The sequence below is a fragment of the Giraffa tippelskirchi genome, chromosome 9, assembly GCF_054371585.1.
Source record: "Giraffa tippelskirchi isolate mGirTip1 chromosome 9, T2T-mGirTip1v1.2.pri, whole genome shotgun sequence".
NCBI lineage: Eukaryota > Metazoa > Chordata > Mammalia > Artiodactyla > Giraffidae > Giraffa > Giraffa tippelskirchi.
Window position 1 is genome coordinate 49208867 of NC_137283.1, and position 19307 is coordinate 49228173.

At 40.5% G+C, this 19307-nt stretch overlaps 1 protein-coding gene across 13 annotated transcripts in view; it reads right to left on the reverse strand.

Annotated features, from left to right (window-relative positions):
* The window catches only part of ARIH2 (ariadne RBR E3 ubiquitin protein ligase 2), a 37899-nt gene that overhangs the window by 16760 nt on the left and 1832 nt on the right, over window positions 1–19307 (reverse strand). For 8 of the 13 annotated variants that reach the window (XR_014064183.1, XR_014064184.1, XR_014064181.1 and 5 more), the window contains exons 2-3: window positions 18184–18245; window positions 16453–16795 (exon numbers count right to left, since the gene is read on the reverse strand). Coding sequence is in view for 6 of the 13 variants with exons in the window: in XM_081525578.1 (XP_081381704.1) it covers window positions 16453–16701 (249 nt within the window). In the remaining 7 variants the exon portion in view is untranslated. Of the gene's footprint in view, window positions 1–3014; window positions 3061–15440; window positions 15610–16452; window positions 16796–18183; window positions 18246–19307 lie in introns of all 13 variants that reach the window. The other 5 variants (XM_081525581.1, XM_081525582.1, XM_081525580.1 and 2 more) reach the window with 2 other exon arrangements.

Genomic DNA, 19307 nt, shown 5'->3' on the forward strand with positions numbered 1-19307 from the left:
AGTTTCTTAAAATGTTAAACGCAATCCCACTGCTAGATATTTATCCAAGAGAAATGAAAACATGTCCATGCAAAACCCTATTATACAAACCATCACAGCAGCATATTTCATAAGAGCCAAGAACTGGAATCAACCCAAATGTTCACCAATTGATGAATGAATGAATCAACAAAATGTGGTATATATCCATAAAATGGAAAATCCTCACTGGGTAGTAAAAGGAAAGCATTACTGACATGTGATAGAGCATGGATGAACCTTGAAAACATGCCAAGTGAAAGAAGCTGGACATAAAAGACTACATACGATAAGATTCAATTCATATGAAATTTCTAGGAAAGGCAAATCTATGCAGACAGTAAGGATCAGTAGCTTCCTGGGACTGGGAGTGGGGACCAACTACAAATGGATACAAGGGAACTTTCTGGCTGATGAAAATGTTCTATAACTTGGATTGTGGTGATGGCTGTACATTTGTTTACATTTACTACAACTCTTCTACTGGTACACTCTAAAATGGATGAGTTTAATGGAATGTAAGTAATACTTCAATAAATGCTAAAAATAAAATTGATCGATGGACAGATACATGATAGAGTAAATGCAGGAAAAAGTTAGCACCTGTATAATCTAGATGGCAGATAAATGGATATCCACTGCACCATTGTTTAAAAGTCTTTGTATATTTTAAATTTTTCATGAAGTTGGAGGGAAAGTTGGCCAACTTTAATTCAATGGCAATCTTCTGAATAAACAAATGTCATGAAAAACAGAGGGTTGACCCTTACACCATTGCATCAAAATAGTTCATTTTGATCTTTTACGTACTCCTCAGAATGAAAACATCCCCTTCAGAGTTTTGAACATACATAGTTCTGACCAAAGATGAACTGACTGCTGCTACTGCTGCTGCTGCTGCTAAGTCGCTTCAGTCGTGTCCGACTCTGTGCGACCCCATAGACGGCAGCCCACCAGGCTCCGCCGTCCCTGGGATTCTCCAGGCAAGAATACTGGAGTGGGTTGCCATTTCCTTCTCCAGTGCATGAAAGGGAAAAGTGAAAGTGAAGTCGCTCAGTCATGTCCGACTCCTAGCGACCCCATGGGTCTGCAGCCTACCAGGCTCCTCCACCCATGGGATTTTCCAGGCAAGAGTACTGGAGTGGGGTGCCATTGCCTTCTCCGGAAGAACTGACTAGACAATGTGAATTTTAGTATAAATAGGTCTGTAATGCCAGTAACTTCACAACACTCCGGCTCCCTCTAAACCTCCCACAAGCAGCCCTCGAGGGAGGGAGGGAAAGTAGTGATATACAATTCATCAAACACTGAAGGGTCCTGAAGTCCCTGGGTGGTCCAGAGAAGGCTTTCAGAGTCAAAGATGGAGTCAGAACATGGTCAAGTGTAGCCCATCTTCCTTGCCTTTCCCTCTCATTCCCTATGCCTTCAAACCTGACCCACAATGGGTCAGAAGGCTCTGGAGAGCATTCCATGAAGCTTGAAAGGACCGTGGGTTCACCTCTGTCATCATCCAACCTGGACTCTGCTCTGTATTGCCCATCCAATCTGGCTTGGCTTTGCCATGACACTTACAATCTCAACATCCTCAGATAGTTTTCAGATCTTTATTTCAGGAAGCACTTGGCTACATGAATGTCAAAAAGGACTTGGCTGCTGGACATCACTATTTCCCAGAGGTTGCAGGCAAACTTCTATCATCCTCTGTAATTTGTGTTTGGAGAGACCTTTAAAAAGCTACTTCCCAGATACAGGCCCTCAAAACATGTTCAGTAGTTACCACCTGTGCAGACACCTAAAGGCGGAGACAACTGCTGGGGAGTCAAGTTCCCCTTTCTGTTTTTTTAATAAAGAATATATAAAGTGTCCATACAACTCTATCCTGGCTTCACAAGCAGGGTTAGGGGGTGGGTGGGGAGGAGGTGGCCCTGAGGGGGAAACCCTGGATAGCAGCCAATGATGCTGAGATTTTCTCACAGATGCAGTGACATGTACATGAGGATTGTAGCGCTGTCATCAGCAAGCCATTCCTGACATGGCTAACAGCACACAAGTCCACAACCTCAGCATTTCAGGAGATATTCTGCACGCACTTTCTTCTGTGATCTAAGGGCTTCAGAGACTAGAGAAGTGAAACAGTGTAAATAGCGAATAGGGCCTGTCAACTTGGAATAGAGACTATCTTGATAAGATAAAACTTCTGGACCCACTCATTACAAGGAGACAGATGCAGGATTCCAGGAGCTTAGAAAACACAACTCCAGCAGCAATTTGGTCACTGGCTTACATTTTAGCCTTCCTATGACTTGCTGCCCCACTCTATGTTTCAATTTTCTTGTATGCATTTTCTCTGTTAGGTCCCTACGCAGAAAGCAGACTGTGGTCAATCTGTTTTTCAAATCACAGGACCCTGAGTCCACCTGAAGTTCGTTAGTACATAAGAGCCTCAGATTTCTTTTCTGATTTCCACTAAACTCTTTCCCCAGAAAAATTCGCGTATCAGAATTTTATAAATTAATCATTGGAACAAACGTTTTTGATCCCCTGACCACAAAGCACTTAAAATACCAGATGGAGATAAATCCTGCCATGGAAGGAGACGCTCAGTACATACAACATTCTGGATCCTTTCTAATACACAGCCAACATCTATCTTTGGGGAAAACGTATTCAGAATTTCAGGAAATTTAACCGTTATTACTTGACATCCCAGAGCACTTGGATTGTATACGTTTATTATTCAAATAATGCACAGGACATGCTAGTTTGATATAAGGATCAAGGCACATACTAAACAGCCTCCATTCCTGACAACAGCTCCCCAGGAAAACCCTGAGCATGGTTAGTTGCTTCTTCATCTTTTTCATCTCCTATAGTTGGTTCAAGCCGTCCAGTCCTTGGGGACAAGTTAACAGCACAGCTTGCAAAGAGATTTTTTCCCCCAGAAAACAGAAATTCAGCAGCCCACCAGAACTGTCACCAGCCCTTCCCACACTTACCAGTGCCATAGGGAGGATGCAGCTGATGGCAGAGAGCATCAACGGCCTGAAAAAATACAGGTGGTAGTTTCAATTTTTATTTAGAATTCTTACTTGCCAACTGCCTGAAATCTTTTAAGGCTACCTGAATAGGGCTCCATGCCTCAGCCTGTTGTTAAGCCACTTCATGGTCCAATCACATATGTTAACAAACACTAGTGATCATTCACTAAACGGCAGAGAGGAAGGAAAGGAATGAACTGCTGGCCAGCTTCTGGGTCTAGGGTAGGAAGGGATGTGATATGGGAAAACTAGCCTAAGGAGATCAAGATGGATGGATTCAAGTCTTGGAGGGCAGAAGTGAGGTGAGAAAGTACTGAAGGAATAAGAGAAAGAAGTAAGGTGAAAGCACAGAGACAAAAGAGAAGGTGAACCAGGCTAGAATGGGGCAAAATCAGCGGTGGTGCTGGTAGTGGGGTCCCAGAAGATGTGCTCTTAGGCAAGACCCAGCCCTCAAGTCGAATTTCAGTGGCGGGCCTTCACTTCTCCCATACTTCACACCTCCATATCTTAGGCTCTAAAAGGGCAGCTCTCTGGCACCTTATTCTAACTTTGCTTCCTTGCATTTTTCTCTCCATGGAGGGAGAGCTGACTGGTAATTGAGGCACCCACATGTTATAAGTGCTCTACAAAATCTGATTAATGAACACTAATTTGAAGATTTCTCTCCAGTCTAACCTTAATTTAATTCTGTTATGCTCTCTGATCATTAAACTCAATGCCAAAAACATCTAAAGACCTGACTAACTATAGTTACTTATGAAAAAGACAATAAAACAAAAATACAAAAGTCATCCCCTTCCTTGATCTTGAGGGTACTTTGTTTATTATGAAAAACTCTGGGCATCTACATAAGTGAAGAATATGATGAAACCCATGTACCCATCACCTGGCTCCAACATCGACTCAGAACCAGGCTATACCTTACCTACCCCACTAACCTCGAGATTATTGCAACTGAGATTATTGCAACGTAAATCTCAGCCAGCATATCTTTTTGGGTTTGCATTTCAATGAAAATCTTCTGGGAAATACTTAGTACAAAAGGCAGATTATAGCCCCTTCTAGAATTCCAGATGGTTTTCCAGGGAGGAGCCATATACAGGTAGGATGACTACTACTTTAGTGAACCAAAGTCATAACCAAAAGAAATGCAGATAGGAGCTCATATCCAATGAGTAACACACAGTTGGACTAAAAGCAAAGTCTCCTACCATATTCCTGCAGCTACAAGCCCATCTTGTCCATATATGATTTCAAATGATGCACTGTCTCTTCCAGCTACGGTGACCGTGAGGAGGGCAAAGGAAAGGGAATACCAAACACTTCTAGGGAGTTCCAGCTAGGTCACTTCTCTTCTCCAGAGGGTACCTCAGAGCCCAGCACATCTTAGCGACAAAGCCACAAACTCCAACAGCATGTTTCCAAGAAAGAGCCACTGACTGCTGCTGTTAACTACGCTCAAAACGTATCACATTTCTATACATTTATATGTTTATGTAAATAAACCTCCATTGGAATGAAGTTCTTTTCTGGGGGAAGAGGTTTTTCACAGCACTTCCCTTCTCTGTCATACCTAAGCATCTACTGACACAATGCCTGTGCCACTACTAGGTCCCATATGCTAACACTTCCCTCCTCCTGTCTCCTGTGGTCTCATCTAAAATCGCTGCCTATCCACAGCCTCCTCCAGAGCCTGGGCAGGCAGGCAGGCATCAAAGCCTTCCAAGCCCTCAGGGGGTGCACAATCTAGCAGGAGAGGCCAGATACAGATCTAGAAAGGAAGGTTTAAAGGGAAAAAAAAAAAGATGGTGAACTGAGAGGTCTTTTAATGTGACAGGAATGGCAGAGATGCTGGCAGGAGGTTTGAGGAGGCAAAAATCAAAAGTTAGGGAGCAGAGCAGGAAAGAGTTCAGGCTGGAATGTGGAGAAACCACTTCAAGTTTCCCAACAGAGCAAGACGGTGTTTTCAGCGGCTGTATCAGAAAATATGGAACAGAAGCAGAAAAGGTTTTACTTATGCATACCTGCTTTCTGTCTTATCATTCTAAAAAAGGAGGAGGCAGAAAGTAAAGGCCAAGAGACCTTTATTTTATGGTAGAGATTAAATTGTTTTTTCCCCATCTTTCTTAGCATCTATTTAAAAGTTAAAACAACAGAAGATATTCAGAAACACTTGTTTTATTGAGAATCAACAAATTCTCAACCTATCCCAATTACAGCAAACTCTTAACCTACTCCAATTATCACTGAACAAAAAATAAAATGGTTCATAAAAAGCATTTTGATGAAAAGGAACAATATCTGCCACTCCATCCCACCCCATCCTGACCTCTCCCAGTCTTCCTAGCCAGGACAAATCTCTCCCAGTCACTTGTCTGGGTTCTTCTGGTTGTTACCAACATTGCTGAGTGTGCCCATAATTCTCTACCAGACCTAGCTTACTTATACCACTCCCTACCCACTCCCATCCCAGCCCCAACTTCTGAATATTTAAATCACTATTTTCAGTTCCTCTATTGGTAGCCTTTGTAATTTTAAGACATTGTTTACAGGACCAGAGTTGCATTTTCACCCCTGAGCTTCCGATGGCACTCTCCTTGGCCCACTCAAAGAAGAATGTTTGTATATCTGGCATAAATAATCATTATTAGTAGCCGCCAATCACACACACTTGTGCCACATGGTGTGTTTGCTTTGTATTTATTTGGCTTGTGATTTTTGTGTGTAGTTTTTCTGCTTTGCATGGGAATTCTAATTCCCTTCCCCCTTATGAAGAGTTCTATGGTTTCTCACCACATCCCAACCATCTTCCAACTTCATTCTATCTATTGCTAGGAATCCACCTCACTCCTATTCCAGAAGAAATTTTTCTTGGATCCCGCCAAGTTTCTGTTCCAATCTGGGCTGACCATTTTCCAGGCCTGCTACAAGCAGAACATGGGATTTTTCACTGGACTGCTAGGTTAGTTCAATTATTTCTTGAATTATTATTTTTCTTTTTTGATCTTCATCTTGAATTACTTCAGCAAAGGTACAGGAGAAGTATATTTTTGGAGTCCTTGCTCATCTGAAAATGAGTTTATTTTTGCAATGACAGAATTGTAGATTAAAAAGTCTTTTCCTCAAGACTCGGAAGACCATTGTACCACTGTCTTCTGCTTGTCATTGCTGGAGACGTGATTCCCATGTCTTTTAGAAGACCTGGTATATCTTTATGGAAACCTTTAAGGTTTTCTGTTCTTGCTTTCCTGAAATTTCATAGGGACAATTCTGGCAATGCCTCTTTCTTTACCCTTCTGGGCAACAGACAGACACTTTCAATAGGAAAACTGTTCCTCCCTCTGGCTCTTAGAAATCTTCTGCTTTTACTTTTTTAATCTTTTCTTTCCTTCAATTTTTTTTGTTCTCACTTGCCACAAATTCTGGTAAATCCTGGGTATCTGGATTGAATCTCCATGTCTGTGTTTTTTCACACACCCACCCACCCACACACACATATATACACATATATACATATATGTGTGTGTGTATATATATATATTTTGCCTGTATTTTGGCTTTATGTTGAGAGATTTTCTTGGTTTTATCTTCTGATCTATGGTATATTTTTTAACTTGGCAAACCCATAATTCATCTCCACAGGTTCTTTTCTGCTATGATTTTCTTCCTGACAGCATCTCTGATTGTTTTATAGAAGCCACATCTTCTTGAGTATCTTGGCAAATACTAAATACTGCACTTTTAAAAACAAGCAAAAGTACTTATTGGTCTACATCAGCTACAGTCAATTTCTCTGTTTCTCTTTCATTATGCATGTTTCCCTCAAATGTCTGGTAATTCTTGGTTAGAATCACCATTCACAATAAACAAAATGAAGGGCAACATGGGGGATGAAGTACTGATATAGGCTACAACTTGGAAGAACCTCAAAAACTTATGCTAAGAGAGCCACCAGACACACAAGGTCACATATTCATGATTCCATTTCTATAACATACATAGGTAAATCCAGAAACACAGAAAGCATATCTGTTGTTGCCAGAGACACAGGGGGTGGAGAGTATACATGCTTACTGGGTACTAAGTTTCCATTTTGGGGGTGATGAAAATGTTTTGGAACTAGATGAAGAAGATGATTGCCCAACACCATGAGTGTATTAACATGCCACCAAACTATACACTTTCAAATGGTGAATTTTACGTGGATGTTACAATTTGTAAAAAGGGGAAATGAAAACTCTGTGCACATGAACAGACCCAGGCAACTGCCAGGCTTCTCTTTAGGGTGACTGATCGGAAGCAGCTATTATTCAAGACTCAAGGGCTCCCAAAATGACAAATAAAGATAGCTAAATCTGACCTTCTCTAAGTGCCTGATTTCCCTAAGATTATCCAGGTTATTTTGCCAAGAGAGGGACCAAGTGGGGGCAGGGCTGGATGTTCCACATACAGACCTTTGATTAATCCTCCCATCTGCAGCACATTTATCTTCTCCAGTCTAAGTCAGTCAGATCAAAGCCCACAACCTCTTCAAAGACATGCTGGACAAACCGGCTCCCATATGCAAGGATGTCCCATATGCTCCCCCTACATGTTCTCTTTGTTATTCTGTGTTTGTAACCTATATATGCCTTTACCTTCATTTTCATGGTATTTAAAAATGGAGAAGCACTTCCATATTTACCTCATGCTCTTTAATAATCTCTCTTCCTGCCCTCCCCAGCTCACTGGGCAACCACTAATTTATTTTCCTTTACAACAGATAAGTTTGCATTTTCTAGCATTTTATATGATTGAAATCATAAATTGCTTATTCCTCCCACCACCAACCCTGAGTCCCCTCATGCAGCATATTCTGAGATTTATCAACGGTACTTGTATGAGCGGCCCATTCTTTTTATATTGATAAGAGCATGCTGTTCTATGGGTATGCCACATTCATCTGTTTGTAGATATTTGGGTTGTTTCCAGTTTTTGGCTATTGCAAATAAGACTGCTATAGACAGCCGAATAACAAACAAACAAAAACAAATGGAGAAGGGACAAACGTATGTGAGGGCAGCCAACGAACTTGAAGCAAAGACTTGAGGTGTTCTACTAGAGTGTCATAAAATAAAAAGCCTTTAAAATATTCACATTGTATTTATGATTGCAGATACTATTAGTCATTTTCACAGCTACTCATTATCAACATGGACATAAGAACCCACTTTTATTTTGATAAGGAAATAATGCAGTTATGTTTAGATATCAAAAATATTACAGGAATCCTATCCAATTTGTGAGTACAGGTGGGCAGTTTACATCCTACTCCCATTCTGGTTACAAAACCAGTACACTCCAAAGGTTGGATGTATCTTTTCAGCAGCCAAAAAGAAGATGTACTGCTCACTCCTCATTTCAGTAACCTGGATCATTTCACAATTTTTTTTTGTACTTCCACAGGAATATAATGTCAAATACCTCATCTCACCTCTGAAGATTCTGTTTTATTACATCTGCACGAAGTTCAGTCTTCTATATGAGAACTGCCAAAGCTAAATCTGACATGCACACCAAGCTAGGAACCACACATCCAACAGGTATATACTATCTATATTTAAAGTCAGCTGGCTTCATGGAAGCCCTTAAACAAGCATATCGTCTATTTGCAAATGGAAACATATAGAAGTAGAGCCTTGGGGTTAGATGCTCAACTTTTGCAATTATTGGCCTGGGCTTATTTAGACAGTCATATCAACAACAAGCAACACTTACTGAGAACACAACATAACCAGGCATTTTTGCTAGGTGTTGTTTATAACAAGAAAACGTATGGACCTTTATCTCAAAGAGTTCAATTTCTGGCTTACAAACAACTAGTATCAGTATATATCAAGAAATATGCCAAAAGGGGGGGCAGAGGTAAGTGTCTGAATCTGCCTGGAGATCAGAGAGGGCTTCACGGGAGAAGGGAGTCAGGGGTAAGTCCTCGTTTCCAGCTTGGTGGATGGTGGTATCACCGATGAAGATAGAGAATCCAGAAAGCCAGGCTGGATGGCACTGCTGCTGCTGCTGCTGCTAAGTCACTTCAGTCGTGTCCGACTCTGTGCGACCCCATAGACGGCAGCCCACCAGGCTCCGCTGTCCCTGGGATTCTCCAGGCAAGAATACTGGAGTGGGTTGCCATTTCCTTCTCCAGTGCATGAAAGGGAAAAGTGAAAGTGAAGTCGCTCAGTCGTGTCCGACTCTTAGCGACCCCATGGACTGCAGCCTACCAGGCTCCTCTGTCCATGGGATTTTCCAGGCAAGAGTACTGGAGTGGGGTGCCATTGCCTTCTCCGTGGATGGCACTGGAATACTGTAAAAGGCAGCAAGACTGGAAAATGATGGTGAGCGCACTGAAGAGACCAGTAAAAGTCTAAAACAAGGGGAAAAGGAAATGTGTGGGTAGAGCGTGTACTGAGCAGGAAAGAAACTGCTAGTCAAAGAGAGCAGCATTCCCAGATAGAGACCACTCTTTGTTCACAGCTATAAGAACAGCTCTGTTGTCCTGTTAAACTCTCCAAACACACATCTCTCTCTTCCTGCCTGTTCTTTCCTCTATTTATGATTGATTATTTGTGGTTATCACCGCAAAACCATTTCATGTTTATAAAGGCTTGTGATAGTTTAGAGAAAAGAGAATACAACACAAGCTTCGAATTCTGAAATTCATGTCAGTTTAAGTAATCAAGCCACAGCAGGACACATTTCAAGTTAAGCAGGATGCGAAGCTTCCTGCTGTCTCAGTCTGTATCTCTTCTCAAATCTTTGCTCTAACTCTTCCCTCTTTCAGACAGGTTAGGGCTCTGTGCTTCCACTGCAGGGGCCACAGGTTCGATCCCTGGCTGGGGATCCCACATGGTGTGTGGCAAGGCAGAAAAAAAAAAAAAGGAGGCATCTTAAAAACAGGATCCTTAGTAAAGGATCTCAGAATTAACTAAGCTAAGCAAGCTAAGCACTTCACTAAGGAGTGCTGTCAATGCAGGCATGAGACCAAACATTGCAGTTAACTAGAAATGCAGAAACAAAAGACAGACCATATTCCCCTATAACCTCTTCCTGGTCCCAATTCAAAATTCAATTTGTGTTATTTTTACTTTTCTTATCAGTAGGCCCCACGAGAAGGACATCGGAGTATCTGGATGAAGGCAAGAGAGCCCGAAGTCCATGATCCAAGTACCACATGCACACTCAGAAGCATCAGTCAATAATACATCACCCAGAACCTTTTGCAATTTGGTTCCTACCCTGTGACTCAAAACGCACAATCATGAGAATGTGTTCTAAGAAACCACAGCACACATGTGACAGCAATATTCTCGTTATTCAACTCTTGCCCTGCTTCTACCATGACCATGTTTAAACACTCATGTGCCAGGCACTTATGTGCATTATCTCACTTAATGCTGTGAAGAAGGTATTAATTATCATTATTTTATAGATGAGGAAACTGAAGCTTACAGATGTTGAGAAACTTGCCCATGGTCATGTTACATTAAATGGCAGAAAAGGAAGCGGAACTCAGGCTAGCCTGACCACTAGTAGTGCAGAGTCAACAACACACGGGCCACATCCATGAAAATGCTCACAGCAATATAACCAGTCCCCGTAACTGTAACACACAAGTACTCACCTAAATGCAACAGGGAAAGCCAGAGCAAATTATGGTTCAAACATAAGACAATGTGTTATACATAAAATAACATATGAGGATGAAGTATGAACAAGGGGAAGTGTTTGAAATTCACATTTTTAAAGACAGAATATATAAATACATGTACATAATGAATACTAGACTGTACTGTCACCAAGAGTAGAGATTTTCCATTTTGTTCACAGCTAGTTTCCCAGTGTCTGGCACATAGCAGACACTCAATAAATACTAGTGGAATGAATTGCAGAACAGTAACATTATCTATGAATACGGACAAGACCTGCAGGATAATAAGCAAGGAAGAAAGCTCTTATTTTATGGTAACGGAATAATGAATGGTATTCTTCAGTGGAATTAGAATCACCCCCTTGATTACACAGTTCCTAAGGCAGTGTGCAAGTACAACAAAGGCCAGAATGAAAGCTGGCCTTGAATCTCATGGAGAGCTTCTTTTCCAAAAGGCAGTGAGCATGTGGTATGTGGTGCCAGGTACACAGTGAGGGCACAAAGTCAATGATAACAATAACCTTTCTAAGCTGGCAAGACAGGGATAACTCTAGCACTAGTTGCTCTTAGGCAATTCTCAATGTCACTCTGGACATTTCTCATCTCCCTTTAAAAAACACATTTACACACCAGTAAAACACTTACCAGACTTCCAGACTAAAAAGCATGGTGAAGTATGTCAACACGTCCACTAATGGCCAACTATTTGAAACACAGGAATTTAATCTAGATTCTAGTGAGATAGAGGCACGCAAAGAAACCTGACATCAGATCATAAAAATAGAAATCAGCCGGCCGCTCAGCACACAAACATTCAGTGTTACTGGGCCCAGCTTCAAGATACTTTCCCATGAGTAGTAACATGAAAACAACCATTACTGGGTTAATTAATGAACATGTAAATAAAAGTAAAATATTCTTACATTCAGCTATACCAGGATACAAGAAAGTTGATTTAATAAATACAATTAGTCTTTTCCAGATGTTATATAAGAATTTAGTGCCACTTGGGAGAAAGTATAAATATAAAGTAATTCATGATTCACCCACAAAAGGGAAAAATGACCCACAGAAGAACTTGAAGAGATGTCCCAGCCACAATTTGCTGAATAGCAAGCACTAGATCTTAAAACAAATTCAAGCAAGAGGGTGGCAGAATAGTCTTCTGGGGAATATTCTCCCAGCTCTACTGCAGTTAATACAGCAATTTGTGAGGCAAGAACTATAGTAAAAACACTCACAATACCCTGGAGAAGGCAATGGCAATCCACTCCAGTATTCTTGCCTGGGAAATGCCACACACAGAGGAGCCTGGAGGGCTACAGTCCATGGGGTCACAAAAGAGTCAGACAGGACTTAGGGACTAAACAGCAACAACAATGGGATAATGGCTTGGTATTAATGAAAAGAGATTTGCTTAAGTAACTCACTATGCTGCTGTGTGGTCTTGGGCAAGTCATTTCACCTCCTGGAAATGCATATTCTTTTTTTGTAAAAGAGGATGATGGTGTCTGCATTAAGAAATCCCCAGACTGGGTTACTTTTGAGAACCACATTGATTACTCACTAATGTGCTTTGAACACTAGAGGACAAGGCAAATTGTCTAGAACCAAATAGAGTTTTAGTCTCCTCGGCTCCTGCTGCTCTTTAAATGTGCTGTCAACTATAGTAAATAAAGGAACAAAAAGGAAAAAAACAAACAAACAAAAACAATCACAGTAATCAGTTTATATCTCTAACCCTATTTGAGGAAAACCAGGCTTGAGAAAAGTAAGCAGCACAGTTCAGCACTGAAGTTTAAAAAAATCTAATTCTTTCCTTCAACAGTAAAGACACTTTAGGTGGCATTCATGATCCTCTATTTTATTTCTTTTTACCTATACATCTCAGTCTCCACTCCAGCCCAGAAGGTAACTTCCTGCCCCCATGCCTAACTGACCAGTGGAATTCTGTTAGTTGCACTCCTGTCACATCCCATCTTGAGGTTCTCCTATCAACACAAAGCTCAGAGAGCTCACGTCAGCTCCACGGACCATATCTAGTCCAAAATCGACTCTCTTCTCCTTTCTGAAGCCTGGGCAGGGCTCTGAGCAGCAACATCCCACCTCTCTTGCCCACAGAAGCCCTAACAAGCTGCTGAGAGAAGGAGCACACGAGGTGGGAGGCACCTCCAGCCCATCACCAATCAGAGCCAGCCTGGGCTCTGCCTGAGGCTGGACCATGGCTGAGCCCCTTCTTGAGCAGCCTGACAGCAAACGCCCCCTGAGGTTCAGGGAACAAGTACCAACAGGATTCACTGAATGACAAAACTCTTCTTAGTTAACAATACCACATTTTGTAATGAAAAGGGCCTGTTATTACTAGAGAAGGCCTCCCGCATCTATCACAGCAATAATATTTTTTTGTGTAAGTTTCACATAAAGAACCACATGTAAAAAAGGTAACTTTGCTTATTTTTTAAAGACTCGAATATCACTAAAATATTCGTCAGAGATTTCCCCCTCTTACAACACAATCCACATCATTTGGCAATCATTTCATCTTTCATAACTACTTCATTCGTGTAGGGTGATAGCTCATTCTCTATACGAGGCTTCTGTTATGCCATTATTTGAACATTAGCAGTTCTCCCTCTATCCCATAACAGGTAAGCATTTTCTCCTTTGTCTATCCTCAGCCCTGAATTTGATTTTTCTGGGCACTTTCTTTTCTGAATTAATGATCTTACTCAAGGACTGGTCACAGAATACATACAGGAAGTTACCCTCTGATAGCAAGGGCCCTCACTAAACCAAAAGCCCAGTGTCCCAGACAGCTGGGAATCCTCTGCCTAAAAGACTAGAAATCCCAAAAGGTAACAGAAGGTTTAACTTTATGTTAGTCTATTTTTCCAGTTGCTCATCCATAGGCAACTGCCAGAACACAACAGAATGAATAACACAGATCAGTGGCTAACTGATGCCACTTCTCAAACTCAGCTTTTGCTCATGGACAGGTAGCTGTTCACGAGGCTCTAATTTGAAACTACATACACATCACATTTCCTATTAGCCAAATAACACCTAAATCGTATGAAAGAAATATCTCAATAAGTCACGAGTGTGCAAACAGCATGTGATGGGTGAGAGAAATCAGTAGTGACCTGGGTGATGACTACTGAGCTCCTTTCTCACAGACACATGCAACAGGAGAGCGAGTAGCCAGAGTACCTGTGAACACCATTCTGTAAACTCAACACTTCATTGATTTCCTCTTATCTCAAAAAAATTTCAAATACAAAAGTAAAACCAATGCTAGTTTTTAGCCAGCCTGAAAAAGGAAGACTCTGTGTGATTCCTTCTTCCTGTACTCTTAACCAAGCCGTTTCTGCCTGTCCTCCTTGGTCAAATTCCTGAACCACTTAGAACACCATGGAGCCCCCTTACGTGCAGCCAAGCCACCAGAAGAGCCAGGACCTTGGCTGCCCAGGCCCAGAATGGAAATGGTGTTAACACACTCCTCAGTGAGAGAGGGAGAAAAAAAATCCAGCTTCCTTTTCTACCATCATCTAGAATTTCATGGATTATTTTCCTCTCTGCTTTATTTTCCCTTTGACCCTTTCCTGGGGTTTCAACTTTCTTCCTTCTCTGTTCCTTCATCTCTGTTCCCAGTTCTTTTTGTTCTATTTTTCCTCATCTTGCGGGCGAGAATAACGCCCTTTTACAACAGCAGAGGGTGGACAGCACGGACTAGGGAATCAAGCTCATACCAATAAAGTCAGCGATGTCATCAACAGTCAACAAAACCCACAGTGTCCCCAAATTACTCAGTGCCTGCTATGGATGAACACTGTGATAGAAATAATGGGAGAGACAAGATAAAAAGTAGTTTTTGCCCTCTGTTAAGTGACAAGCAGTGAAGAGAACATCCAAAAATATGTGAAAACATAAAAACAACATCAAGCAGTCACAAGATTGCACTATATGAGTTAATAAACTTGGGTTGTAACAGTTGGGCCCTGGGACCAAAACAGGAGCCAACCACTGTGTTCTAGAAGGCTGTGAGGAGGCTCACTCAGGGAAGGTACAAGGTAGGCCTGAAAGAGCCGTGAGGGTACTAAAAAGTAAGGAGAGGGCCTCCCCAGGCCCACAATAAGACAGCCTAATAAAAAGGAAAGGAGTAAAATGGTGTATTTTATGGATTTTACTACAATTTAAAAAAAAAAGAAGGAAAGGGTCTGTGCCCCTCAGCTGTCTCTAGCAGAGTAAGAAAGTTGGCACAGGGGCTTAACAAACTGAGAGTTCGTATGCATAGGTGGAAACATCCTGATGAACTTTGCCAACTGATACTGTCCAGAACCACATACCCGACAATTCCTTCTCTAATTTTAAATACCAACACCATGTAAAAGATGGTTAAAGAAAAAGAAACTAGTTGACCAGAGAGGGAGAGGTGGGAATAATGACGAAGGAAGAGATCTGAAATCTCTTCTCTACCAGGGAAATGCCTCACAACTCTGCTATTGTTATGAGCAGAAATCCCAAACCCAGAGGTTCCAATGGGTCTTCATTCTTCGAGTTTTCTGCTGAGCGCAAGAGAGGAAACCTGCCCATTTCTAGAAGTGAGTTGCACAAAATCTTTAGCTTTCAGCTTCTAGCTAGCTGCTAATAAAGCCCTGAGTATCCAAATCCAAGGTTATTAGTTAACATTTGCTGATCACCTGGGAAAAAAAAAAAACTCCTGGACTAGTAAGATAGAGCAACTTTTACAGTACGGCACATCTTCGTTATTTCCATTTCAATAGCAACATGAAAATTATTTGGTTGAAATCATGCCAATGTGCTCTTGATCTTCAGTTTTAGCGAACAACAAAATCCATGCAACAGCTCCTGAAAGGAAGGTCAGTGAAAACCGTAAAGTAGGAGAAATGTTCCGTCTTTTACATAATGGCCCACATGAGAGGAGAAACATGCTGGGACACTGTCTAAAGGACTATAATATTCACACTAAATGGTGTCCTATGTGTTTTACTCTGTACTAGTTCGATATTATGTAATACAAAATGTCCATTGTGATGATAATACCTGGCCTAAGGTGCAAGACATTGAAAACTATGCTAGCTTAAGTGTTAAAAATAAGCAGCTTGCTAGAATAATTCCGCTACTTACTTACAATTTCAATTTCACACCCCCTCAAATCAATGAAATACAAGCTACCAGAACTTACTTTATTCTTAGTTACTGCTAAAATTTCTTTCAACATTGGACATTAGTCACCAGTATATGAAGCAAATGAACTCATTAGCCTAGAAACATCTATTATTCACAGCAAACCAGGAGATCTAGGAACTTCTCTTAAGAGATTAATCAGTTGCCCACAGACTGTTGGGTGATTCTGATGCTTATCCTATGTTACCTCATAAAATTTCCTAAGACTTTCTGAAACAAGTGTTAATCTAGGCAGCTCTGCTTCTGTGTATTTCTGGTCTCTTTCCCCTGAATCCACTCCACCCCGCCTTTCTAATTCCTAGTACTCTGAGAAGCTGAGGTCCTCTGATATGCACCTACTAGTAGACAAAGCAAATACATCAGATGTGTCGAGAGGATGCAACACATACTTCACTTTGGTTTCAAGCTATAGGCCATTTAACCAGTCCAGAGGAGACTTCAGCAACAGCTCATATCTAGATTTAATTTCAGGGATCACACTTGGGAGTTGACAACACTGCTCACCTTTAGGACAGAAGCTAAGCTGGTCATGTGCTCATTGAGGGCACCCTCAGACTCCTTGTAGGTCAAGCACGTGAACTGGTACTCCTCAGGATCAAAGGAGTCGGCCCCCTGCTGCTCCACATCGCTGGCCACTCCCACGTAATAGTCCTCTATGTCCCCAGGGTCCTCGTCCTCTTCCTCCTCCTCACAATTTGGGTCATAGTCCTCTTCGTTGCTGTCAGACCCCTGGCTATTCATGTCCACAGACATCTTAACATCCAGTCAAGTTGCAGATCAGGAAAGCAGTTTTTTTCCCTCCCCCCAAACTTCACCACTTTCTCAAACTCATTAGTGTTTTTGTCTTCTAAGGGAGGAAAAGAAAAAAAATATGTGTTAGTTACTTTCACTGTGAAAAGCTATAACAGAAACCATTCAAGAACCAAAATGGCACAGCCCTGGTCCTACCCCTACTATGGCCTATTCCAACTCTCCTTTCATCCAGGAAACCTCACCATCATCTCCCTGCCCAGGCTTTTCAAAGGGAAACCCTTTCCTGGCAAGGTAGAAGCAGTTAACAATGGTAACTTCACATGAAGGGTCTGGCATGAAAGAGTAAGGCTGTCTGCTCCATGTCAAGGAGTCAAATTCCCATAGAGTTGTCCTTCCTGCCAGGGTCCTTAAGAGAGAAGCACATTCCCACAGCTGATTGCCCAGAGTGGAAGCATCCTAAAGGCTGAAGAGCCAATGTTTAAATTTTCTCAGCCAATCGTGCCCTACTGAGTGGTGACACAGACAGAACATAAATAGGGACACAGTTCCATCCCACTACAATTTCTGGGGAAATAATACCAGTGTTTTACAGACATCGCTCTCAGATATATGGGAAAAAAGGTGCACAGTAAAGAAAAAATAAAAACCACACAGCTTTTCAACATCAACATCCTCCTCTTGTCTGCAAAGGTAACTGATTTTTCCACTTTAAAGAGTTCTACCAATCCTCTAAAACAGGTACTTAGAGGCAAAGAAACCGACTTAATAGTGAAGGTCAACTACAGATATACTACTTTGGCAGGATCTAGCCTAGGAAAAAACAGAATCTACCTAGGGTAAAGAAACAAGATCAAATGGCAACAGCTACTGAAAAATCCTCATAGATCAAAATGTGACTCAATTACATATAAATGAAAAGAGAATACTAGTTGAAAAAGTAAAACAGTCACATATCTTAACTCTTAGAGATGATTTTGGCAAATACCCATTAACTTCTCTACACAAGAACTATTTCAAGTGACTGTTTCCAAGGAAAAGTATCAAACAGTGATTTAAATCTAAAACTAAGAGGACCTTAAAATGCAAGAGCATGTGGACTGAATGGAACGAAATAATTTATATAACCAAATCTGGATTAAACACTAAAGTAAATTTAAAACCTATTTGAAGTAGATAATCTCTCCAAAAAATTAATAATGAAAAAAAGATTAAAATGAATGTCTACTGAATATGTAACCAGTCTAAAGGACTACAGAGTCACATTTTAATGATATTATAAAAATATCAGTGAATCTACCTCTGATATTTTACCTATAAATACTTAAAATTAAAAAAAAAGTCACACTAATGAGAGGGCAATAATATATTTGCAGTTTGACTTTTAACAAATTGTGTTATATGCTAGAACCACCTAATCACAACTGAACTTAACTATGGTATTTTTCTTTTAGGAGAAAGAATTAATCTTTAAATTAAAAATACCTGTAATTCTTGAAGATCTTGCAGGAAGATATCACTTAAATAGTCATTCATATAATTTCCATCTAAAATGAAAAAAGATAATTCTATTTACATACTGTAAAATTGGTACCGCGTGTTCACAAATTTAAAAAATAAACACATTTAAACAAACAAGCAGCAAAGGACCAGAAATTATTTTCTTATAAGTCCCACAGAAATCCACTTCATAATTATATATTGACAAGAGTTACATGGCCTTCTAAAAAAAGAAAGTATTTAAAGTAAACAGCTAATAATAATTTAACCTCGGGTACCCAGTTCCCTCTCATTCGTTCCCTCAGTTTGAAAGTCCACCACTTCACTTTTTTTTCTTTAATTTTTATTGGAATATAGTTGATTTACAGTGCTGTGTACTACCTCACTCGTATTGTTCAGATTTCCTAAATTAACTACTACAATTTCAATCTTAAATGTTACACAGAGATTGACAAAGCAAATTTTAACTGACTTGAACTGGGCTTTTACCATAAAGTCATCTCCATTGTTGTACTCTAACACTTATAAAATACTGTCAATATTTCAGCTCTCACTTTACTCATGAAAAATTATTTTCATATAAAAAAAGTCCACAAGAGAAAATAAAACAAAAATTAAAAAAAAAAAACAAAAACGGGGGGAGGGTGCAATTTCCTAGTGGTCTAGTGGTTAGGGCTTAAAAAAAGAAAAAAAAAATTGTTCCTAGTACAATGCCCACTAGGCAATATTAACACCCATTTTGTACCTCTCTTCTGACATGTTCAAGGGCTACTTGACTTTCTCAGAGCTACAGATCCCACTATCAAAGACTAAATAAGTACCATTCACTTACTTAATCAGAAATTTTAGGTCCATGTTTTTATCCTTTTAAATATCTTGGAAAACCAGCGATAACTTTCAAAGAAATACTTCTAACACAGACAGGCAAATATAAACTAAATGAAAATCAAAGTCCAAACAATGATTGTAGAGGACGATTTCCAAAATAGTAGAGGAACAATTGATTTTTTAAGTCTGTTTTCTTTTATCTGCATTTTTACGTAAGATACTGCTTATTAAGCAAATAAGCATAAACAGCATTACAAATACTGCTCCCATCTATAAAATAA